Raw genomic sequence first — 25,677 nt, 5'->3', positions numbered from 1 at the left:
CCCACCACCACCACCACCACCCTCCCTGTCTCATCAGTCATTGTTTACATTTAGCGTGATACTTGAATTGCACCAAGTGTACCAGATATTAAGAACACCTGCTGCTCCTGGGAAGTAATCTGGTCAGATTAAGTTAGATGAAGGCTGTGATGCCTTATTGATTTTCCAAATAAATCCACTTTGAACATAACCTGGAATTTAGATGCAGGAATTCTAACCATGGAGACATTTGAGCCGTGAGGTGCTGCAACAGAGTCTGCAGTTCTGTCTAAAGTAAGTGTTCCTAATATTTTGTACACAGAGTGGATATATGATTAATGATATTTGCTTGGATCAGCAATTGGTCCTTGTAAAATTAATTAATGAAACATCAGTTTGTTGCTTCACAGTGCTTTCTTTGCTTTACATCCTTTTCTCCATGCTTTAGCGTATAATTCACAAGTTTTAATTTTGTGTTCAAATGTACATTTTACCTAACTGCTTGTTGTCTCCTTGCTGCTGTATTTATAGAGTGCCATATCTTAACTTAAAAATGATTATCATGAGGACAAATTCAGCCTGAGGCATCGCATTAATTCAGGGGTTTTGTTTTGATTGTTTGTATTTCACCCATTGCAATGGTGAAAGATGAATTTCTCTCTATGCTTGCAGCTGTTTCATCGCTCCATATAATAGTCACCACGACTGTCTATCAGTGTTATTCTGGAGCGCTGCTCTTTTTTTTTTTTACCATTTCAGTATTAGTGGGGTTAATATACTCCCCACAGGACCTTGAATCACGCTAATCTAGGAGAACAAGATAAAATATGATAAATAATAAATACATTTCCTGCTAAGTGTTGAAATATGACAGAGAACTCATATGTTCTATGTGTGGTTTGATAATGATAATTTATAAATGTGTTGTGCAATAAACTGTCAGACATTTAAACTGTAATGTTTTTTAAACTATATTATTGTATAAATACTGTACATAAAAAACACTCCTATTTTGCAAGCAAAAGATTCACTTTGTACTGTTGTTATACATTAAATGCGCAGCTGATGAAAATGATTTTTGCCTGGTTTCTTTCGTGGTTATGTTAAATTCTGAAAAATCATGCTGAACAAATTTCTCCATATTCATAATAGTTGAATCCTAAACTGAAACCCTGGTCAATACAAATCTTGTATCTTTAAAAGCTTAATGGAAAGTACATTTCTATTTTAGACTGTACATATTTGATTTATAACACCTGTATTATAAATCAAAGCTGACTGGCCAAGAACCATTATATAATTTTCAAGTCAATCTGAACTCAGCCACACACACAACTGAATAATCTATTCTTATTATGTCAGTGGATCACTAGCATGCTAATTTGATAGTTAAACTATTATTGGGCTTTCGTGGGAGGGTTTTAAATGTAAGATGATGATGTCAGTGATCCCAGGGGTACATCCATCGCTCAGCCTTTGTACTTAAATTAACATAATTGTTGGCGACAGACACAAATGACGTTAGCCCTCCACTCACTTCTTCACATATGGAAAATATCCAAAGGGGAAACAATCTGTGTCCCCAGCTTTGTATCAATAAGAAAATTCATTATCAAACAGACAAAAAAAAAAAATTGATTCCACAACATTCACTCAAAAGTGATTCTTTTTGTTTTGGAGAGAAATAAGCATCAATATGTCTGTTGAAAAGGTACTACGTGTATTATTCTAACATCAATCAGTATAATTACTGTAAAGAATAAAATGAATTTTGAGACAATTACGCACAATTTACATTTGGCAGACAGTTAGCAATGTGCTACCAAGTTGGGTTTGGGTCTGTCTGTTGGATTTTGGTTCACAGGAAGAGGGCGTTGTATTTCCAGAACAAACAGCTAAAGCTTTTTTTTATTCTGAAGGCAGCAGAAGATGCAGATGGAACATTCACTTCTAGCTTGTTATTATCTTCCTTAAAAGGAAAAAGAAAATAGTGGTACAATGAGGTAAATGTCCCTTTTATCATATGTCAGTAGTATGTATAGTTTTTAATTTTGTCAAAGGCAGCCAATACATTTGGCTACGACATCAACTGTTTATTGCAATAATACTAAAGAAATCTGAGGAAGCAAATGCAGCACAGAGTACCATTTAAACACACCTTGTCAGACAAGAGCAGCACATTTAACACCAAAGAGAAAGAGAAGCTGAGCTTGTAAAACAACAAAGAAATATCCTGGAGTAAATTACTAAATTCCTTTGAATTTGATTTTTTTATTTTTATTTTTTAAACATGCAATGAACGGCCTCTCAGGAGTGAAGAATCGTTTTCAGTGCCGTCATATTGTGACAGTATTTGGTATGGCATGTGATCAGCATATAGGGGCTCCTGAGCACTTGCCATAAGGAGCCAGAATTCATTATTCATGTTTAACCCTCGGGGCTCTGGGCAAGCAGAGCAGAAGGGGGAGGAGAAGGAGGGATGTATGAACATCCAGGCCTCCCAAACCTTACCTGTCAGATGCAGGTGGGGGTGTCATCAGCGTATTGAAGAGTCCCCCTGTACACCTGCCAGGCTCTAACCCCTTGTCTTTCCTCTCTTCTCTCTTTGCTTGTCAGAGTGCCTACACTCAGCAGCCAGCAATTCCCCCTCACTTACAACACACACACACACACACGCACGCAGGAGGAGGAGGATCATTAGGACTTAAACCTCCTCTACTGACAGCTGAGCAAGCTGCAGGATAGCTTCTTGATAGATGGTTTGATGATACCAGACAGGTTTATGGAGCTACTACAGCCATTAGAAATCCATTATTCTTCAATCAATCCCAGACAGTTGTCATAATATCTCATTCTGTTTTGACCCATGATTGATGCAACTACATTATATTTGTGACGTAGAGTAAAACAACAGTGCAATGCTTAATTTCTGTGAAATTACTGGTTATACACTGCAAGGTATAACAGATCCTCAGCTTCTCCTGCTGCACAGAATATGTGATTCATGGGAAAACGGACCTTACGCACACACTGCAGATCTTGAAGAATAATTCAAATGGTGGCTCTAACTGTGGAATGAATGCTGAATGGAAAAGGCCTTGCACTATGCACATTGCACAATCCAGCATAGTTTATGTTAATAGTCGATGGACAAGGCTATGCTTAAATGGGATGTAGCACTAGGTTATCAAATCAATAAAATGCATTCAATAAAGATTAAAAAACACAATACAATACAATACAATACACTTTTGCTGAAGAATTCAGGTTGTTGAGAGAAGATTCAAATATTTATTAAGCAAAGAAACCTGAATTCACTCTCTCAAATGTGAGAAAATGCCTCCCTTTGTCATATATGTTGTTAAACTGTAATGTCTGTGGGTTTTGGACTGTGCTGATTGAATAAAACAAGCAATCTAAATGCAACTTGGGTACCTTGGGCTGTCGCTTAATTACTCAATTAGCTGAAAAAAGAATCCTCCAATTCATGGATAATGAAAATAATCATTAGTTGCAGACCCTAATGCAGTAAAATGTCCCTACATTAAATACTACTTGACTTATACAGTGATTTATTTTTGCTGAAACTCTGTCAGGGAGGTGTTGCCTAAAGCCAATGGTAATTTTTGAGGCTGCTTTGCTGTGCAGGATTGCAACTGAAAACTGCACATACAAACACATACATCTTTTTATATACAGTACACAGATGCTTTCCTTTCTCCTTTTATTTGGGATGAAAACCAGCAGCCACTGTTAGTGGATATAGATACAAATATGTCACACCTTTGTTTATTCCCTTCCATAATGTAAATTCCCTCTACGTTACAATCAAGCATCAAATTCCCTCAAGCACCACAGGAACACAGCCTAGAGGTCTGCGAGCATCAGTCTCCTGCTGCTTTAATTAAACGCATACTACATTATCAGACTGCACACAATCAAACAGGCACTGTTATGTTTGTTCTTGCCAAGGACAAAAGACAACTGTCCAAACCAGGGGAAAAAATCCCTGATGACTGTATAGAAAAAATCCCAAATGACCGCAGCTCAGCCTCTATCAGTAACAACTTGTTTCAGGATTTATTGGATGAGCTAATCCATGGCGGCATTTTATTTCCCCCATTTGCTGTAGTAATTTCTCTTTTGTCCACTAGCAATAACACGGTCACTTGCTGACTCTGGTCATAACTGCCTTCATTTCTCACTACCTAACACCAACAGCTGGATTCATTAAATATACGCAGGTGGAAATGGTTTTAGTTCCACAAAAATATACATTAAGACTTTAATGATGTACTGATGAAGCAAATGGACAGTAGGTTGAGCTGATTCTGGACAGCAGACCAGTCTATTGGTGCCATCTTCTGGAGAAAGTTGTTATCACAAGCATGACTTGAAACAGAGATAAAATTAGCTTCCTTCATTCATTCAATGGTTACATCTATTTGGAGTACAAACTGGGATGAGAGAGAAGGATCATGTGAGACGCTGTGAAAATGTGATGCAGGAAGAGGGCAAAGGGTAAGAATGTGTCTGTAACAAAAAGTGTCTGTTTCAGCAGTGCTGCCTGAGGGTTAGTGTGTATCTGTGTGTGTGTGTTCTGAACATCTGCAGAGCTGTGCGGTGGTCCTGTAGGTCATGACACAGACATACTGAGAAACCAGACTGTACCCTGAGACTGAGAGGAGAACCCACACAGGGGTGTCTTCTTGACGCACATCTTGTTTTGGGAAGAAGTTACCTCATTAACACAAAACTTCCTTTCTTTCTCTTTTTTCATCTTCCCGCTCACTTGAAGGCGAGACCTCGCAGCTCAGCCCAGAAAGGTAACGGTCAACATTTGCTGCAGTTTGAAATGTAATCCCCTCCCACTACTCCTCCTCCTCCTCCTACTCCTTCCAAACCTTCCCTCACTTTCCCTCCTTCTCAACTTCCCTCTCCTGCACTCATGAAATCACTTCAAGACAGGCTCCCTCCTACACAGCCAATCGGTGAGCTTTGTGGGATTTATGGTTCCCATTTTCAAAGCTCCATAAAATGTGTATTACAACGTGCATGTGTTTCTGAGATTGTGTGTGTCCGCATGTGTTAGTGCAAATAAATTAACCAAAAATTAAATTAAGAACACCCTTTCAATGAGGACTTTAAAAATGTCCTCACCATTAATTTAGCAGAGCATGACAATTGCTTTTTGTCTTTTCCTGTGGCTTAAGTCAAAACAGAACCATGAATTGTTAATTATGAACGGGTGGCAAAGAAATGTTCTTCCCACAAAAGATCGTCACATTAGGAGAGTCGCTGTTTTACAACTTCCTGTTCAGAGTTCTGCCTGGGGCTCTTACAAATAATCCATTGCTGGTGAACTCATGCTCTCAGACAGAATAAATAGCTGCTGGTGCTGCAAAACAACACAACAAGTCACTGCCTTTCAAAAGAGGCTGAACTTAACGTTTATCAGTAAAAATGTTCTGATAATATAATCGCTGACATATTTTGCTAACAAATTCTGTAGTTAGTGAGGGAGCTCTGCCATTTAAAGTAGCCTACTGATTCATCAGCCAAGCCTCAGTGATCCTAGGGGTCTCCAATTAGCAGCTTAAACTTTCATTACCACAAAATAAGACTTCTTGGACCAGACGCCAGTGACCCTTTGACTAAAAACGGTCTTAAATCACCACCGTTTTGCAAGTTTTACCCTAGAAAGTAATTAGTAATGCTCATTGACACTGTTTTGTTGCTTTCTGTTTGAGATTAGAAACAGGTGTGCATGTGTGAATGCATATATTTTGACTGCAGGAAAGAAAAAAAGACAGAGCTTGCATGCAAGTAAAAAAAAAAAAAATTGCATGTTCACAAAATGTTTGGCAACAGATCAGGATTTTTGTGGTCTTTAAAGTATATGGTAAATCTAAAGGGGACTCCTCGTGAGAAAGTACAGGCACAAAAGCGCAACGCTTCTCTTTTGATATTGAACTCCATTGCCTATATTCTCTTGAGACACTTTTCAGAAAGCATTTAACACACACGCTCCGAGGTGTATACACACAATGCAGGGAACTAAAAAGCACAAACCTCAAATCTGGTTTATACACACTTGCAAGCTAAAGCAAAATACACACTGCTGTCAGAAATCATCTGCGACACCAGCCAATATATTGTGATTGCAATGTACTGTTACTGAAGAAACAGTGCAGCAGCTAAAAGGGGAAGGGAGGCAATGTTTTCAAACTCCATAAGCTGCAACAGATGTGCAGAACAGTCAATACTATAAACAAATAAAGCCATATGAAGCCAGGCCTATAGGCTTTAAATCACAGGATGCCAGTGGTAGAAATGTTTTCCAGATTGGCTTTCTGTAACGACTGTAAGGAGGAATGCACTTGTGTTGGTTTCCTGCTCTGTGACCATGAAGAGTTTTACTGTGTGACACTTAAGAAGAGACACATGTCACAAAGGAAGACATAGATAAGAAAGTTGGGTGTTTTTTCTTCTTAAAATTTTTGGTTTCAGAGTGGATTTGCTCATTTCAGTTGAGTTTTTATGGTTTAAAAATGTTTAGTTTTTGTTTAGGGGTTGCTTGTCAGGGGAAAGATTTAGGAATTTAGGAAACAGGTATTATAAAAAGGCAACTGGCTCACAGTCATGTAGACGTCCCAGTCTTAATAAACATACGCACCAATGTCTCCTTTGTCTTTTTGTGTTGTTAAATTGTTAAAGACAACAACTAAAGACATCTCCTGTATATTGTATTAGTTCGTTTTGTAAGTACACAATATCGTTTCAGTTAGTTAAGATGTGTTCATTTTAGTTTTTAGTTTTGTTTCAGTTAACTACAAAAACCTTGGGGTTTTTTGGGGGGATATTTATTATTACCTTCAAGTTACAATGACACAAAAGGTGAGAATAAATGTAAAATGAAAAACATACACATTTAATATAGGTATCAAAAAATAGGTTTAAAACATGAAGGTACTAAGCTCCTTGCAAGGGTGAAAGAAAGAAAAGTAGAAGGAGAAATATACAAAGGAAGAAGAAAACTAAATTGCCATGGTTTGTCCTGCTGCCCTTTGTTGAGGGTGAAAGGTCTATTCTGTGCCGTATTGCCATCTGACATAAGGTGTGATTCATGAGGACTCAAGTAGCAGAAATACTTAACTAGCTAACAGTCTAATGAATGTTTTACTGGGGTGACATGACTGCTGCTGTCCAGCTGTGGCTGCTGTAATGGGCACACCACTGGTTTTTCTCTTGGGGTTTTCTGCAAAGCTCATCTTGAGTCACAGTGAGGGGCCAATTGCCCACCTCAACGCCCTGCTGTTTGAGTTGAATGTTTGATAAGGGCCTGGCAAGGAGGAAGGGTGGGGGAGTAACAGGGAGGAAATGGGGGTGATGGGGGGAAGGATGGGGCCAATACAGGGACGGGGGACTATGGGCACTTGGACTGGTATCAAATTACAAGACCATTTCCCAAGCATTTTAGATGTAGCTGTGGTCCAGTTTACTTTTCTCGACTCAGTGTTGTTGCTACTTTTTGTTGTCCAGGAGGGTGGGGCTTTTTTTTTTAACAAGTCATTTAGCATACCTTCACCAGTGGTTCCAGATGTGTGATTTACAGAGAGCATGAGAACTCCTAGCAAAAGAGCTAACAAAAGTAAAGCAAAGATCCTCAAGTTGCAGGGGGGCTGGGTGCTGTCAGGACTCTGTGGAAGTGTGAAAGGTTTAAGCGGATCCCGTGGTGTCTTCACTACTGAGATGGCTGTTGTTGATTGATGGTCTTGCTGAGTGGTGGGGGCTTCGGGCCACTGAAATGGATTAATAGCATTAGCATAACAGTGGATCACACTTTTGTTTAGAGTATGACATTCTGCTCCATAGTCTATCTCCATAAGCCTATTAGGGACCAGAGTGTCACTGCCTATTGTGAACTATCACCTTTCATTGTGTAGTGGATTACTGCTCCCGTCCAGACAGGGTTCACAGCTCAAGCAGACAGTGTGAGCAAAGGATAACGTAAACAGCATCACTAAAATCATTCTGCAACACAACACACGCCATATGCAGCCCAATTAAGGTGGATTCAAGTAATGGAATACTTAATGTATCTATACGTACAAACATTGATCGGTATTTGAAGAATGTTGCACTTAAGTTTTTTTTTCTTTTTGGAGGGAAAAATACACAACATCCCAACAAGACCCCATTCTCCTCCTTCCCTCCGTCTGCCTTGCGTCTTCAGAGGGGTGGGGGCACAGAGGAAGGGTTAAAGTAACCAGTGGAAGACTGGGTGTAGGGCTGGGCTTCAGTGGGGGAGGAGGGGGGCTATATAAAAACTGACAGAACACAAGTGGTGCTTTATCCACCCTGTCCCGCTCTGGGTAAGAGGAAACCCTAAAGTGCTCAGGCTCAACCAGCTTTACCCTTTTCTTTCTCTGCCTTTTCACTCACACCCGTCGGACGTGTGCAAGCTCAGGACAAGAATGGCAGCATCATCTGCACAGAGAACAAGCGGGCCCTGCAAAATGTTGGCTTTTGCCTTGCTCCTCATCGCCTCACTAAATGGTAAGTAGAAAAGAAATGCTTAATGCAAAGAGGGTCAACATCAGAGAGATCGTATGGCCATCTACAGAGAAAGAGGGAGGGCCAGGAGGGGTGGGGTTGGGGTGGAGGAGTGTTTGTTTGAATGGTCTTTGAGTTGAATCCAGGTTTTAACCCTACAACCCTTTTACTCTCTGGAATGCTAACACACTGAAAACAAATCTATAATGTGAGACTTTATGTGTTTTGAAAAGGGTTTGATAAGGCCTTTTTTTCTACAAATATCCTGACGGAAAAACATTACTTTGGAGTATACCTTGGCAGACAAAGGGATCATTTTAGAGAGAACAGTTTTGTAATTATATGGAGGCACAGGGAAGTCTTAAAGTATTATATAGAGTAAATCTAAAGTATCTCTATCCTGATCTTGTGAAATTAATACATTTCATTTGAACTATATACTATTCAGTATTAAACCATTTTTAAACCTTTCCCTGGAGCTATGTTTGCTATTTCATTGACCTGATTCCCATGATCTTCAAAGACTTTGAGAAATGTGTATTTATATTTAGCTGGTTGTAATGTGAGGCCAGTTGAAGTGTGCGTGAGCGGAGGGTGTGGAGTTTGGTCATTAATGTGCGTTTCAAATGTGGTTGTGCTGACATAGTAAGGGATTTAGTGAGGCATCAGGAGAACTAATGGTGTTAAACTATGTGTAAAGATAACATGTGGCTCACATAGCTGACCTCCTTATACAGTAAGAACCAACAGAAGAGCAGTTCTGATCTCATCTATTGTCTATACTAAACCAATCAACCTCCACAACATCGTCACATTATCTCAACATTCTTAACTAATCAATAGGGTGGAGCCAATTCAAGTTCAGGTTGTTTGTGATAAAATTGGCAAATGTTTGTGATAAAATTGGCAAATGTAAACAATGCAGTCTGTTTTACCTTAAAAATTAGATTTTTGCTTTTTTAAAGATTTTGTTTCCTATCAGCCAGGGATGTAGTGTACACCCTCTGAATTCAGTCCAAGTTGATTTTGAACTGTGTCCACTTTAATTCAAGTACAAGTCAGTCGAGAGGAAATCAAGATCTACTCAAAACAAAAACCAAATAAGGCGACAAACCCAGTTTGTTTTCCAAATGTAAAAATACTTCTCAGTGGTTTGTGCAGATGTAGATCAATATGGGTGTGTGATTACATACAACCCCAGCTTTAACCCATAAATCACCTGCAGTGGCAGAAAGAAAATGAAGAGATGGATCATGTGAAGAAAAAACATATCTGTGAAACTTTTTAGATGGATAATCCAACTTATATCAATAAACACAAGATGAAAAAACGGAGCTAAGAATGAGCACAGCTATACAGCTATACTATTAATGCTCTCTGTTGTGGCTGGAAATGAATCACACACTGGATTGCTTAATTCAAACCTTCTGTCTTGTTCATGGGATATAGCTTACAGGAATGAGATCATCAGCAGTGAGGGGCAGCTGCATCTGATTTGGAAAATGAAACTGCCTTGACATAATTTCAACCTATAGATTCTGAACCAGAGGCAGCAAAACTCTTATTCAGCTTTTGAGAGAAAATAAATCAATATCTTGATGCGCACTGCAATGTTTATCTTCCGTGGAAATCACAAGTTGCTAACACAAAGCAACTCTGCACTTGTGCCAAATGTGTGTGTGTCAGAACCGATGAATAGCAATGGAGCAGATATTACACAGATGGGAAACAGAGCAAAGAAAAAGAAGGCCACTTATGTTCAACTATATTTCAACTACTGGATAAAGCATCTGTCTCCTGAGTCAGACAGAATCCCTCTTGTTGAATTGTCTTGTCAACCCAAAAGCTGGGAGCAGAGGAAAGAAGGGCTAACTGTACAACTTCACTGTGATGAGGTCAGAGCGGATTCACAGATGTTAGTGAGTGTAACAGTTGCCCAGACAACCTGCAGGGGGGTCGTAGTAGCGGAGGATAAACAGGTGATGATCAGAAAATACAAGGGGGGGAAACCCCTGTAGAGAAGAAACAGAGGGTTGAGATGAAGCAATGCACAGGGCGTGAAAATTTACTTTGTCGTCAGTGACATGACCAGAATGTCTCATCCTCAGAAAGTTTCAGTTTAAATATCTGAAAACTGTAATTATAAACAATTTTCATAATACAGCTTAAGCTCTGCCTGCACTGTGAAGTGGTTTTAGGAGACTCTCTGGTTAAGCAACAAACCCTGCCCAACCTCACTGCCAACCCCAGAGCATGTAATTATGTAAATCATTGTTTGCGTACTTCCAATTGAAGTAACAGATGCACCAAAGGATCGCAGAAACAATGTCAACAACAGAGCACTCATTCCTCTCATGAAGAAAGTAGCACTGATGAGCCAAGTCAAATCCTAGAGTCAAGTGCGCCAGTGGTGGCAAGCAGACATCTGGACGCACACACATAAGATCCCCATTCACTCGGGATCGGGGTTTTCATCCTCTCCTAATAGCAGAAAGGCTGCTTTTCCACTCAGCTCTTAACGGCTTTGTCTTTGAACTTTTTCCAGCCTCTGTGCTTTTAGACTCTATTTACTCTGTGTGTATTCACATACAATAAGCGTTGACATAGAAGAGCCAAACAAGCTGCTTTCTCAAACAACCAGCATGTGTCCTCATTAGATACACGGAAGGAAAGGGAAGTCAAGGCTTGAGTATCAGATGGTAACATGAACAGTAAAAAAAAACATTGGTGTGTAAATGGGTGAACAACAGGCCAATTGTAAAGCGCTTTATCCGTTAAGGTAGAAAAGCATTACATAAGTGCAGTGCATTTACTATGTGCACTCTAGTTCAGCGTCTTAATGGCCTATCATGGTTGTTTTTCAATACCACCCCTGAATGTGTGTGTGCAAGTAATTACTCTGGTAGATCTTTGAGAGATATAGTGTGTCTCAAATTCTTTCTGGGCAAAATCAATGTTGAGCCTCTGAGCTATTGACGCCCTGATCTGCCTCACTCTGCAACAGGATCCCCTAACAGTCTACCTGCATACACTCAAACCAGACAGGCTCATTCAAGGTAATGCACAAGGCAGTGAAACTGTAGTGGGCAATTGTGAGCGTGTGTGTTTGGGAGGGGGGTGTGATATAAAGTTCCCAATTGAAAGCAGATGTCATGTTTCCTGATTGTGGTCCCCCAAAACAGAAATTTGTTCGATAAGGAGCTGCTATGGCCTCAGGGTTGGGTGAACACTGCCGCTGAGCAGCACTGGGTGAAGTAAGGGCTGCTTCTACGGGCCTGATTGAAACCATGAGATCCAGTTGCTTTTCTGCCAAGAGAGAAGAATGGGCTGGGTTCTGCTATTAATCGCTGTGACAGGAACGACAGAGGAGGGGGTGCAGTCGAAGGGGTCAAGATAGTGGGGTCAGCAGTCTGTTGTTTCAAAGAGGGTAGAGTTGCAGAGCATGTTTAACCCTAAGGGACTAGGTTCCAATGTCCCATTCCTCAGCACGCTCTCAAATTCAGATTCTTTAAGAGCAGCAGGATATTAAATCATGAAAACACTCCTCATGAAGAAAACACTCTGAATGCTTTCATTAATGCAATATAGTGTCTAGAAAAGCCAAGAAGACGCAACCACTTGGCGCTAAACAAGATGAGGAAAGATTTAAATGTATATTTTTGCTATGTATTTACATAATTTCAGAGTATAAACTTCTAATTAACTTCTGGAGATGTATTTGAAAGAAAGTGAACTCAATTATAATAATAATTATTTATGCTCTTTCTTATAGTGCATTTGGTAAAATCAAAACAATTACATAAATAAAGAATAATTATGAGAGGCCAGACTGACAAACGTTACAAGGTGATTACACTCATTGTTTTGTCTCTACCTTTTATTATGAAAATCCATGTTGGGCTCAGTGCAGGAGGGGTGGGGTGGAGGAGGTGTGCTCTTGGATCAAATTTCTATCCAATTGATGCCAGAGTGATGTCAGAGAACCTCTGGAGCGGTACTGTGACATTACACATTTGAGGCAGGGCCACAAGCAGAAGAAGGAAAATTCCAACTGAATGGGCATTAGCATTACACTGTTCATAAATTCTGAAATATTGGTGATTAACCATCACTTAAGTCCCAGAGTAGGGGCGTCATAGGACTCACATGCCTGGGCGTCCATGCTGCCCCTTCCCACAGACCCTACTCAAACAACCCTGTGCAAGGCCGTCATTTATATCCTAGATATCAACAGATTCCGGACAGTTCTCGCTGACTCTGTCAAAACAGTTCAGACATCTACATTCTGCTTCAAAACCATCCAAAAAAACTGGTTTTGGCACAAGTCTAAGCTGCAAACGTCATCTGTGGATAGAAAGATCTAAGATAAATGATATGACTTGTTGGACTGTTTTAAATTCCAATGAAAATACTGCGTATATCATGTAATAACTATTGCATGCTGCATGTGGCAGGAAGGGTTTTCAGTAGAACCTCAATCATTGGGATTTTGGAATGGTGGTCTAATAATGTGTGCAGATCATTATCACCTCACCGTGCCCCATTACACAGCAATGGAAGCTGGGAGAGTTGGGCGGCAAGGTTGTCCCTCCTAAACGTAGCTCAGAATTTCTCTGGAAGCCAGGCTGGGACTGGATGCCGTAGCCAGCTGGTTCATGTTTCACATACAGAGGCACACAATAGAAGGTGTACAATGCAAATTGCAGATGAATGGGAGCCATTGGTTGTGTACAAAGATGTGTTCTAGTTCCTCAAATGGAACAAGAACATTGCGCCTTAATTTGCAACGAGTGCATGTTTAGCATATTAGATACGATACAAAGCAAGCTTAGGAGACTGAAATCAAGCAAAGCCTCCCAGGGCCACGGAAGAGAAAGTAGCTGTTACTTTATGGCTCTTGGCATGTTGCTTTACATTACACTATGTGGTGTGGGAGGTGTGAGGGCTGAAGCCTACATCTCACCTCGATAGATGCCTGGGATTAGCTGTGCGTGACTTGGAGAGGGCGAGCAGACAGGGAGGGTTGGGAGGGAAAGGGCGTGGAGCTGCAAGCTTGTCCTCTTCCAAAGCCCGCCACATTCCTCCATCCGGAGTCCCAAGAGACGGGGGGTGTGGGGTAGAGCATTTCCAGACCGCAGATGTCACTCAGAGCAATATGGTGGGAAAATCTTCGAGAGCCTAGGCTGTATAACATATGGAGTCAGAGCTGATTAGGTTTGTCATGCAATGATAGCAAGACACATGACTGCTGACTGATATCTTGGCTGCTTTTTAACATTACACAAAACAAAGGAATGAAAGACAAGTCTGTGTGGGTATGAGGGGTTGTGTACATTATGCATCAGTGGAATGGTTCAATCAAATCAGTGAATAATCACCGTTAGCTGTGGCTCCTGCTGAATGAGGGAGTGAAGGGTAAAGGGCAGTGAGGTGATGATGGGTTCAGAGGTCACACTGTCAGGAAGTGTGCTGACCTCACGCAGGGAACAGGGCTACAGCAAACACCAGAGACATCACTGTATTATATTACAGCACAAAGCTACAGTTCAAGCTTACAATCTAATTTCTACTACTTGCAGGTCCTTACTGTTTCTTCTTCATCCAGTAAATAAATATTAGCAAAGCAGCCAACAATTCATGGTGATTGTGTAACAGGAAGCATCAAGTCCTGAAATTAATAATAGCCAGACTTGAACCTTTTAGGTCTACATTCAAAACAAAACAATAAAAGGCAGTCATTCAGATCGTGCTGTTTCTGTAAATGCTGGCCATAAGAGTTAGTTATATGCAGAGGTTTCATTCCATTCGGGCTCTGGTCTGTTAGGGAAGTTTGTTTGTGTAATGAGTGATGAATGGTCAGTGAGCTGGAGAGGATTTACTGGAAACAAACAAAACAAAACAAAAAACAGGACATAACGTATTGTTCTAAAGCTAGAAAAGCTCGCTCAAACGAGGATGTTTTGCGTTATGAAAATGTATCTGCCAAGTTTTACAAATATGCGCTGCCATGACATCATTAGCAGAAGACTAGTAAAACAGTTAATTTTTACAGTATGGATTTAATATCCTCCTTAATCCTTCAGACTCAAACATGTGCTGTATAAACAGGAAAATTGTGTTAAAATAAATGTCGATTCCAGTGTGGTTCTCTCCATTGTAAAAGGAAATGTGACTTAATTTCCAGTCACTCACCACAATATCTCACCAATATCCCACCAGAGACAGCCCAAAACCCCAAACTGTTACTGAAAATTAAATATACCCATGAGTCACAGCTTCAATCTTTACTGTTTTATTTTACAACACCAGTGACAGAGTCTTACCCGCCTGTCTACAAACCACCAGACAATGTAAAGCGATCACAGAGCTGAAACAACACATTTCAGCCTCTGCACTCTCGCACTCCTGTGTGAGAAAATGTGTCACATTTGTATGAGAAAACCTGACTTATTCCAACCATCTTATCCATTTTTAACCTCATCTTTTCCAGTGAAATAAACAGACAGACCACCCAGAGATGGGTGAGGCATTGCAGCTGTAGTCCATAGGCTACAGACCGGGGGTCTAACAGACAGACTTAAGGTTAGGGAGTCCTTGACCTGGTCCACACCCACGCTAATGCTCCTAATGGTAAACTAGAGACACCGAGGATACTAAAATGAGGCACTAAATTCAGCAACAGTCTGGCTCTCTACAGAAACTTGCCCACCATCTGTAAGGAAAGTGCAAAACAGCCTAGAGGCCAGTGACTCTGATGTATTTTCTTATTTATTTGAACCAGTTACTAAGTGTAGGTCTATTTCCCCTGTTTAGATACTGTATGACAGACAGCTGCAATGGACAGTTGCCTGAAGACCTCCCTGGAGATTACTGCCCCACCTGCCAGCACGGCACACAGTGTTTACTCTGTACTTGTGGCACCTGTCTGTCACAATGATTTATCAAAGGAAGTGAGTGGACATGTGTCACAGTCCCACCACTGTGTGAATATACAGTATGTGAAAACCTCAAGTAGTGACTAGAGACAGTGAGATCACCATGAGGACACCAGTGTGTAACAGAGGAGAGAAAAAAACATCAACATGTAAGAAGGCAAATGGAGTGTGAAGTGTTAATGTGGTAAACAAAGTGCATCTTTACTTTTGGTAAATGGCAATGGACCTGTACTTGTATAGCGCCTTTCTAGTCTTCCGACCACTCAAAGCGCTTTTACACTACTTTTAAGTCCTTTAAATTTCACTTAAGTATATAATACTACTATAAAACTAAACGTTATGACAATTTATTGCCCAAATAAACATGAATCAGGTTACACATGTTTTGTTATGCTGTTTAAATAGTTAGTCAAGCAGGCCAGCATTCAAAAAGCTTATTTATTATTTCTACTTTTCAAACTACCAAATTAAATGTTTGAGTACAGTATAAAAAATATTAGCATTCACAAATTTAACAACATATTTTAAGCTAATGTTGTACAGTCACATATGTGCACAATGAAAACAAAGCCAGCAATTAAATTCAATCTCAATGTTAAAAGGAACAAGTGGCAGTACAATCTGGTTCAACAGGGGGCAGTACACTGCATTTACAAACAATCTATGAACTTAATCTGGCAGCCAGTGAGAAATAATGAGATCTGCAGAGGTAAGGCATTATGGGAATGTTTTGAGAGTGAAGTAATGCTGTTGTTGAGAGGGAAATCTGGGTACAAGGAATGCATGCTGGGTATTCTGGTCTGACTTCTGGATATTAACCTTGCAATCTGACCTGAGCAAATCAGAGCAGTTCAGCGACTGCAGGGTGTGGTGGCATATTTTACAAATTAGCCCAGAGAATAAAACGTGCCCTGGAAGTTATCCAGGTTATTACAATTTTGCAGGTGAACTAATTAACAGCTGAAAGAACCTGACTAGAAATATCCTATCAAGACTTTGATTTAGTGTTGCAATTTATCAAGCACCCTTACCCCAAAGTCATACAACTTCCTGAAAGTGGAAAATTGTATAATGGCCTATTGCATTATTCAAAAATGTGTGATGTTTTCAATGGAATCATTACCTGGCACCTTTCAACAGCACGTTTAATCGGGGCATTTAACTGTTAAACAGGGTTGATGGAAAAAATCCTCTCACATAATATATTTCAGAAACGTATTTTGTATATCCCACTTGTGCCTGAGTCACTGACCACAGGATCTTTTGAAAAGCCCCAGAGTGAGAAAGATTGCATTTCAAAGTAAATGACTTCATGAGAGCATCAGTTATCTACTGCAATAAGATCTATTACCTAATCTTCAATCACTGCAGAGGCATCTTGGGACACAAAGAAATCTTACTGTGAGCACACAAAAGAGCTTTCATACACTGCTTGAGTTCATGCATTAGGATGATTATTGACGTTAAGACAGCACACTGGTGAAAACTGCAGTCCATCCGAGCTATGAGCTTCTACCTCACATTACAACTTAAACAAATCATGCTTGCTGAACCATAATGAGTTAGTGTGGGATAATACCTCATGTTTCTTCAGAGTAGCTTTACCTTTGCTTGTGATAAATAAAAAAGGTCCAGTGTGTAAGATTTAGGGGGCTCCATGTGCAGAATATGACAGAAGTATGCATCGCATACAGAAGCATATATGAAGTATTTTAAGTCATGCAGTCTCACCAATAGATGTCACTAAATCCTTCGCACTGCACAAATTGAAAACTGTCCTTTAAAAACAGCAGCAAGTGACCACATGTAGAGTTTGGCACAGAAATAATAACACAATATGCAGACAAAAAAAAGGGCATTTAAAAGCTAAACAGAACTCTTTTGGTTGTGATTGACGGTTCATATCAATGTGTAAACTGCACCCTTCTGATAACACAGAATATCTTTCTAATATTGAAAATGTTGAATTATTTGGCACAAGTCCATTGTATTGCTAAAAACATGTTTTCTTTGAGCTGACAGATTTGCCTGAGAAGCTCATAGCATTTGTCCCAGTGGAAGTGAACAGGAGGTCAGAGCTTTTGGCCTGGAGGACCAGTCCAGGTCTTGTACTGAGGGACAGTTTATTTTCTCAGGCTGAGCAGAAGAATTAGTCCACAAGTGCGTTATTAATGGCGGACAGTTCTTCAGTGCTGAGACTTGATAATTTAAGGTCATGCTGAGAGAGCTGTCGAAATGTTTTACTGCACAGCAAATCCACAAATTCAGATTGTGACAGAGCTGATAAGAGAATAGTAGCTCATCACTAAGCTTCATAGTAAGTTTATTTGTAGGATTGATGTCAGTATGTGATGGAGTTTTCTCACCGATTTAATAATATGCCCTTGCATCTATGTAAATGAGACAATTTACACAGAAATGTCTATTTTTCATACAAGGTAACATAAAACCATTTTCTGACTTTACAGCAGGAGTCATGGCAGAGGATGGGGAAATTGAAGCAGCAACGGCGCCAAATTTGAATGCACGAGGAGACATGATTGAACGAACAACTAAAGTTCCTGGTAAGAAACACCGACTTGTATACTACCATTTATTTAAAAAAAATATCTGTAGGTTTACTCTATTAATTGATGCATCAATGCCAACAAAGGACCCACTGGTGGGAAAAACGAGGACTCTATTTCACTCACACTCAAATTTTCACAAACACTTCAAATAAATTAATAAAAATATCATCTTTTGCAGATACAGACGATCCACAAGTCGCTGTTTTTCCTTCTGTGGGACTTCTAAATGAACAGACTACTACAGCAGCAGAAGCAGCAGCTACTGAAAAGGAAGGAGACAATAGCGGCCCTGCAACTGAGGCAACTGAGTTCACAGTTAAAGTGCTTACTGATATACCAAAAAACGTGGAAGCAGAGACCCCAGCACCAATGCCTGCCAGAGGCGACGGGCCACAAAACAACATACCAAAGGTACCAAAGGTAAGATGAAGAAGTCCCTTTAGATCACTTAGTCTGTCATTAAGTCATGTCGATATTAGGTTACTTGCATATAATATGTAGTCTGGCTGTATCTGTAGGGTTACATTGAGAAACAAAATGTTATCTGATAAGGCAACTAGCACCCAAGTTATTTTTTTCAAAATATAGAGCTCAGAATAACGATAATAATAAGTCTTTCTTTGGCATGGTAAGATACATCTTTTACACCAAATGTTCTAGTGTTTTAAATGACACTAAGAGAAGAATATTTACAAACGGTGCAAAAGCAGAGAAGGAGGAGCAGTGGTGGTTTTTACATAAGAAAGCAAGTGTAGCAAGATGTAGTGCATCTCTGCGGACCACATTTGTTTGGTCTTGGTTACAAATGTTGTGCTTCCAGACATAAGTGGATACAAATTTGTAATGTATGAATAATTGATATCAGTCCCATAACCAGTGGGGCTCTTACAAAAACCAAAGAAAATCTGAGATTGTTCCTAAGCTATAGTATGTGCTGCATGTACACATTTGCATTTTCTTTGTGATGATTTCAAATAGAATTAAAACATAAAATAAAGGTTTATTCTCATAATAGAAGGGGCATTAACATAGTATATTAAGTGTGCACCATACTGTGTGCTATAACACATCAAAGGGATTGGCCGCTCACCTAATTATTCTGTACGATTTGACCCATGACATGCAGGACGGTACAAAGCGTAAGTAAATTATGGGATAATTAAGAAGTTTTGGTTTCTCTTTGCAGCCAGTGCCACAGGATGATGTTGTCTGTGTCAGCAAAGAGGCGGTCCAGGACAAAAACGCTGTCAATCTAAAACTCAAGGCCTCCTCCAACTGTGTAAGTTCAGAAAACCTCCTTCTATAGAATAAAAATCTATTTGTGCTGCAGAACACAAAGGAAAAAAGGAGAGAGTTTTTGCTTAAATAATCTTTCAGGGCCATGATACTGTAGGAGTGCAAAATATTCATGAACATACACACAAACCAACAAACTGCACTAGAAAGAAAACGGTCTCTAGCTTGGTTTTGGTGCCATTCCCAGTTGGCTATCAGCTTGCTAAACATAAGCTCAGCAGGAAATTCTCCCTTATTTAGGAAGCAGCGACTGTTTTATCTCTGTACCCATAAATCAGTGAAGCTGAAGAAACACTGCATCCATCATTTTAAACATCTATTTCTTTGGGTGGAGAGGGAAGTCCAAAGAGATTGCTGTTGCATATGAGCCAGGGCAGCACAATGGGTGGGCTCGACGCTGCCGTAGAATGTGTAAATGTATAGAGGCTTGAAGCAGCAGTGTAGGTGTGTTTGTTTAGAAATACAAATTCCTCAGTGTCACAGAAAAACAGCTTTTAGGTCTACAGGAATCACAGTGCCTATGTGATTTTGTGATTTCAGCTATGGCTCTCATATAGCCTGAGCAGTAAAAGCTTTTTTTCAACATTTAAACAATGCATAGCAGCAGCTGAAAGCAACAAAATATTACAACCAAGGGGTCCTTGTGCACAAAGACGTCAACAAACCCAGAATTAATAGAAAATAATAATTGTCTTTTATTCATTTTTTCTGGACAACTTAAATTTTTTGGCTTCATCCAACCCAATACTGTCATTTTTACAAATAATCTGGTCTAATGGCCTAAAATTTATTGTTTCAAACCATGTTTCCAATATAATTTAAAAATGAATCATGGCTTAATCTCATTTGGTGCGATCCTATGGTGCAATAAACTATTTCAATTTCTTAAAGACATTCTTATGTAATGTAATATTCCTCAATGAGGAGGAGTGAAGCACGGAGGAGGGTGTCAAAGCTTCAACTTCTGTGTTGTTTAAGGAGTGGATTATTTTAGTAATGAATTTTTTCCTCCTGATCTGAGATACTGGATGAAAGGATGATGGAGCTGTAAATAAACCAGGTTTTAGTGACATATCCATCCAGCTGAGTGATGGAGAGGATCAACTAGAGTCTCAGTGCATGCACTTAATAGCAGAGACAATGTAAAGACTAAATGTCATACTGTGTTCAAAAACAGATCACATTAAGACAAATATTTCCAGATAGAGGTCACTGTGTCCTGCCCATAGCTACGCTGTCTTGTAAGAAAGCCATCTGTCCACTCCTACAGTATATTTCTGATGCTTGGATCAGATTACATCAGGGAAGAGGGTGTGCACAGGGTTGTGAGAGCCCTTAATGGATTAAAGACAAAGATAAAGAACCAGAAGGTGAAGGGATTAGAGGATTAGAGGAGTCGAAGATTCAAGGCGATATTTTGTCTGGAGCTAATCATTCGGAATTTGCACTAAATGTCACATGGATTTGATAAATTAAAATAAATGAAAAATGCTTAAATATTAATTATCTTTTATTTGTCTCCTTGCAGGAAGAAACTAAAGTGAAGCTTGAAAGTGTTCTGCAGGAGCTGTGTGGTGAAGACTGTAAACTGGAGATCTTCCAGGAGGACAACTCTGACGAAATTCTTGTTTCTGGGAAATATGTTGAAGGTCAGTAATGTTCTTGTGGTGATACAAAACTAAAAGATGGACAAAGCACGTTCTCACACCTCATAAACATTCAGCTGATACATTATATGATACAATGATACAGATTATATATTTTTTAGCGTCAGATGACTCCAATTTACTTTACTGGCAGTTACAATGAGTCATCTTTTTGTGAATTGGCATCTCTACTTCCACTTCTCTGTAAATAAAATTGCATTTTTTTGTTATTTGCAGCTGATGTTTCCGGCATGGCTAACAAGTTCAACAATGACAACATCAAGGATAAGGTACTGTACCACTTATATTGTACAGGTGTGACTTTGATTCTCTTCCAAATGTATCATGGTTGCTAATGTACAAGGAATGGACCAAGCTGATACTCAATGTTGCATGTTCTACCAACATCCCACCACGAAGGGTCTAGAATATATGAATCCAAAAGTAAACAGTTCCAATAGACTCAGTCACCATAAATTTGCGGGTTGACTCATAATGAAACCAGACAGGGGAAATACACTAGGGAGAAGAAAAACACTGTCTGTAGACTTTTCCAAAGGCTTGAAGAAGCCAGGCTGACAGTTTGTGTGACAAACAAAAAGCCCACAAACAACCCACTTGTCAGCTGCAAAACATTTTTTCAACTACCTAGGGAACAATCTCGGGTTATGGGTGTGCCTGTCACACCCCTCTTTCTATTTGCATACACTTCATTTCCCTCTTTACTCCAAAGATACTGAATGAACCAATTTTCCAATGTTTCAGCCAAACAGTCAATCTTCATTATTCATTACACCATCTATCATCTACTAACTTTTTATTCTGACCCTGCCTTGAAGCCAGAGGAAATACTGCCAATTATGTAGGTACATCTCCATAAACAAGGCATTGAGTGGGGTTGTTTTCTTTTTCCAACTTTCAGTCACGATTCACTAGACAGGAGTAACCAGATAATGAATATCTTTTTCTGCCAGTGTAACAGTTACACAAAAAGAACACCTTAACATCTGCTTTGTATCTCGTGTTTTCATGTGTGTCAGATTTAGTCTGTACAGAGTGTTTGAGGATTTGTTTGGTTTGCTAGAGGCACTGAAGGTTTGACTTGCTATAGACACACAATGTGAACACTTAACTCATGGTAATTTTGTTCTCATTTTTGTTAGACCGATGTGGAGGAGGCTGTCCCTCGTTTTGGGAAGAACTCTAAGTTAGTGCTGGTTTCCTTGCTGCTAGCGGGCCTGCTGCTGGCTGCACTGCTGGTAGCTGGTTATTACCTCAAGACTCACCGCAAGAACTCCAAAGGAGTCAGACTGGTGAGTAGATTAGAGGTGAATCTCCAGTTCGTCATACTTCAGGAAACATTAATGTGGGTTTTCACATCACATATATCATTATCGTCATGTTTAAGCTGCTTCTAAATGCACTCATGAGGTCAGGTATTAGACAAAGTTCAATTATAGAGACCCTGACTACCTTAAAAAGTAACCCTATCTGGACCAACATTTCTCTCAATGCTGTATTGCCCCCTTCAGTGCGAGTAAAAAAAAGGCATTATGGGCTGGCAGTGAAGCAACCATCTTTACTGACCTAAGATAATTTGGTCCTACAAGATCCAGTTCACTGAGGAAACTGTACACTGTGACTATTTATTTGAAAGAATATGGATTTGAGGTCAAATGTATGGTTATCCTCCAGTAAATTCCTTACTCAAGGGATGACATGCTTGACTCACATGTCCCTTAACTCAAAGCAGCACTGACTTTTTTTTACCCCTTGCCAGGGGGCTACAGATGGTTTTGGTTGTTTTTTTTTTTCTCTCAAGCTCATGACATCATTTTTAAAAGCGTTTACATATGGGGGCACACCCATGTGAAAAAAAAAAAAAAAAAAAGGGCACACCCATGTGATGGAATGGATGGAGTAGATTGCAAAATTGCCTTTGTTTGGTGCCTCATTTATTGAATACGTTTCTGTCGCAGGCGTCAAATATTATCCTCAAAGTTCTTGCCAACAGACAAAGCACCAAACTTAAAGTCCCTTACAACAGGGTTCATATTTTCAGCTAGAAGCAAAGCAAAAGCATGCATTTTGTTAACCTCCCAACAGTAAAACAATTACCGACACCCTTCTGAGTGCAAACACAGCTGAAACCCATAAACCTCAATTACAAAGAATGCATTTGTTTACTTTTGAACAACATCCATTTGTTTGCCCAACGTATTTGAACAGTAAAGTGTTAAATGTGTATCTTAAACCTGTATGAGTGCTGATATCAGTTTTGTCTGTGGGCTTTTCTTAGGCCGAATCTTTCCAGGTGGATGAGGAGAACCAGGCTAATACCCTGGTGTCTGTGGCTCCCCTGCCACAGGAGCCCCTCGATAAACCGACCGCCAATGGTGAGTCTTCACCAGAAAATGGGACCAACCCTGCTCCCACCACTAACGGACACTCTGCCACCCAAACCCCTGTGGCTGACACGGAGATGTGAAGTGTGACACCCCTGATCTCCTGTTCTAGCCATCACCTACTGGGACACACTACCCACAAGCCCCTCTGCTGCCTCAAAGACTGTCCATACACTGAGACAAATTCAACATGAATCCACCAAATACATTCACCTCCCGCTCTTCTTCTCCTCAACCTGCACCTCTAAGGACAATGATGACAATGACAATGATGCTCACGACTATGTTGAAGATAATGACAATGCCTGTAATGTGAAAAGTTTGGGATCACTGGCCTTTGCTGGTGTCAAGAGGAGCCTACAGTACATACGCTGTAATTGGAACTGAGGCTGCTCAGCAGGGCACTAACTGGGATTTGTTAGCTGCCCTGTTCAGTCCAGTTGTAACAATAGTTGTAAAATCACCAAATAATGCCAAATATTTGCTGTTGATGTCAGATGAAGAAGCAGAGAATGCTCCATTATTTCAAACCACAAATTGTGGTGTAATGAAACCAATGAAGCCAGGCAGTTGAAAAGTGACCAGTTTTTGTACTGTTGTAAAAAAAGGACTGACGCTCACTGCTTGAATGTTTGTTTTTGTAGCTTCTCTATTTGCCTTAACCTTAAGACCCGTTAAGTGTGAGACAGGCAAAGAAGAAGGAAATTAAATCATCAAGTTTGAATTCAATGAAAGTTGGCTTTATTATCTCACTAAACCTTGATAAATACTGACCTTTGGTCAAAGTTTGACTGGGTTTAGTTGCAAAGTGCATTTCTATTTTTGTGGTTGTGTGGTGAGTTTTGTGACATAAGTGTACACTTTTTTTTTATAACAAATGCTAATTTCCCCTACTCTCACTACTGTCTTTGGGAATGGTAGAGTGCAGCAGTATTTTAAATTCAGACAAAAAGGAAAAATGCAGAAAACTGACACAAACACAAAACTGGGAGTTTTCATGTTGGGCTGGTACAGAAATCACTGCCATAAAATTCCAACACAACATACAGCAGGTTCAGCATTCCCAAGACGGCCTTTATCTCGTTGTTGATATAAAACATTTTTTACATCAGTGGTATACATTTCTTAGCTTCTCTTTTGAAAAAACTGGTTTCTTTCATTATGTGCTGCATGTGTAAGTAAACCTGCTTTCTCTGTTAGTAATAACTGTGTCTAACTCATAAACTGTGATTGTTGACAATATCTTTGTGGGTTGTCTTCAGCTACTTGTGTTGTGCTTACATTACTTATGATCACTAACAAAGACAGTTTTGGTGAGTTTTACTTTGTTTCTGTCCACACTAAATGAAGTTACAATGGTCTTACACTTTTTTGTCTATAGAGTCTGGTGGCAAGCAATAGCAATTTAACTTACTAACTAAAATATGATTTATTGCAAACTATTTTTGATTTAATCTTTACCAAAGGCAAAGACAAATTAAATGAGCTTGTTTTAAAATAAGAACTTGAATTTTGTCACTCTCAAAACGTTACATAAATTACTCATTAAAGAGAGCAAACATACAGATTTAGAAGATTTGAAGAAATAATAGAATTTAACACTGGTAATAAACTATTTCTTCTGTGATTACAAGGTTAGAGCAAGGTTTCTCTTGCTATTGAAATGCAAAAATAGCCTGCAAAACAAAAGCCTGTAGTTTGAATGTGCAAATCTGGGATCAGAAAAACACCATTAGCGATGTCCTACAGTGAAGTCAGTGGAGTAATGGTGATTCGTGAGCAGCATGTGGCGTAAATGAGAGAGAAATATGCATTTGTCAATATAAAGAGCTCAGCGTTCATACAATGTCCTACTAAAGCTTAGGGTAATTTTACTTTTCAAACTCTGCCTTTTTAAACTCTCTGAGACGTTTTAGGAACTGCACTGATATGAATTTAAAAGAGACAATTACAACAAAGTGTTTTACTGCTGATGAATACAGGATGCAGTTAATGAGGCCAGTATTAAGACCAGTGTAAATGGGAATGGCATGGAAATTTGCCAACAAATTCAAGATGATCTACACACACTACTTCCCACTGTATTATTTGCAATCATTTGAATGCCCCTCAATTAGCAAAAGCATATGATGATTTCCTGTGTATTTCCATCATAGCCTAGGATGCACTGTGATTGGGTGCTTGGTGCTCCTTCAATATAATAAAGACCCTTGACAGGATGAGATGACTCAGGAAGTTGAAACCTCAAACATCAACTCCAGGATATCGAAGAAAGAGCGGTGCTCTCATC

At 39.6% G+C, this 25,677-nt stretch overlaps 1 protein-coding gene across 2 annotated transcripts; it reads left to right on the top strand.

The window, feature by feature from the left end:
- Positions 1-8,302: 8,302 nt before the first annotated feature.
- On the top strand, positions 8,303-24,629 carry si:ch211-286o17.1 (hematopoietic progenitor cell antigen CD34). 2 transcript variants are annotated; one of them, XM_035662786.1, is made up of 8 exons: positions 8,303-8,538; positions 17,939-18,034; positions 18,219-18,451; positions 19,227-19,319; positions 20,865-20,985; positions 21,220-21,272; positions 22,146-22,295; positions 23,282-24,629. In XM_035662786.1, the coding sequence occupies exons 1-8, from the start codon at positions 8,457-8,459 to the stop codon at positions 23,468-23,470; spliced, it is 1,017 nt and encodes a 338-aa protein (XP_035518679.1). In that variant the 5' UTR covers positions 8,303-8,456; the 3' UTR covers positions 23,471-24,629. The 2 variants fall into 2 exon arrangements, with proteins under 2 accessions (XP_035518679.1, XP_035518678.1); XM_035662785.1 differs by having other exon boundaries at positions 8,305-8,538; positions 18,219-18,460.
- The last annotated feature ends 1,048 nt before the right edge of the window (positions 24,630-25,677 follow it).

Source organism: Morone saxatilis, unplaced genomic scaffold (genome assembly GCF_004916995.1).
Source record: "Morone saxatilis isolate NCDOM2014 unplaced genomic scaffold, NCSU_SB_2.0 Contig18, whole genome shotgun sequence".
NCBI classification, from domain to species: Eukaryota; Metazoa; Chordata; class Actinopteri; family Moronidae; genus Morone; species Morone saxatilis.
The sequence above is the reverse complement of the archived record's forward strand: the minus strand, read 5'-3'. Positions and strand labels throughout refer to the sequence as shown.

Bases quoted from the DNA above. Each gene is read 5' to 3' on its own strand.
- si:ch211-286o17.1 (XM_035662785.1), top strand. From the start codon at position 8,457: ATGGCAGCATCATCTGCACAGAGAACAAGCGGGCCCTGCAAAATGTTG. The intron at 18,035-18,218 runs GTAAGAAACACC...CATCTTTTGCAG, and splicing joins ACGAACAACTAAAGTTCCTG to ATACAGACGATCCACAAGTC. The intron at 20,986-21,219 runs GTCAGTAATGTT...TGTTATTTGCAG, and splicing joins TTCTGGGAAATATGTTGAAG to CTGATGTTTCCGGCATGGCT.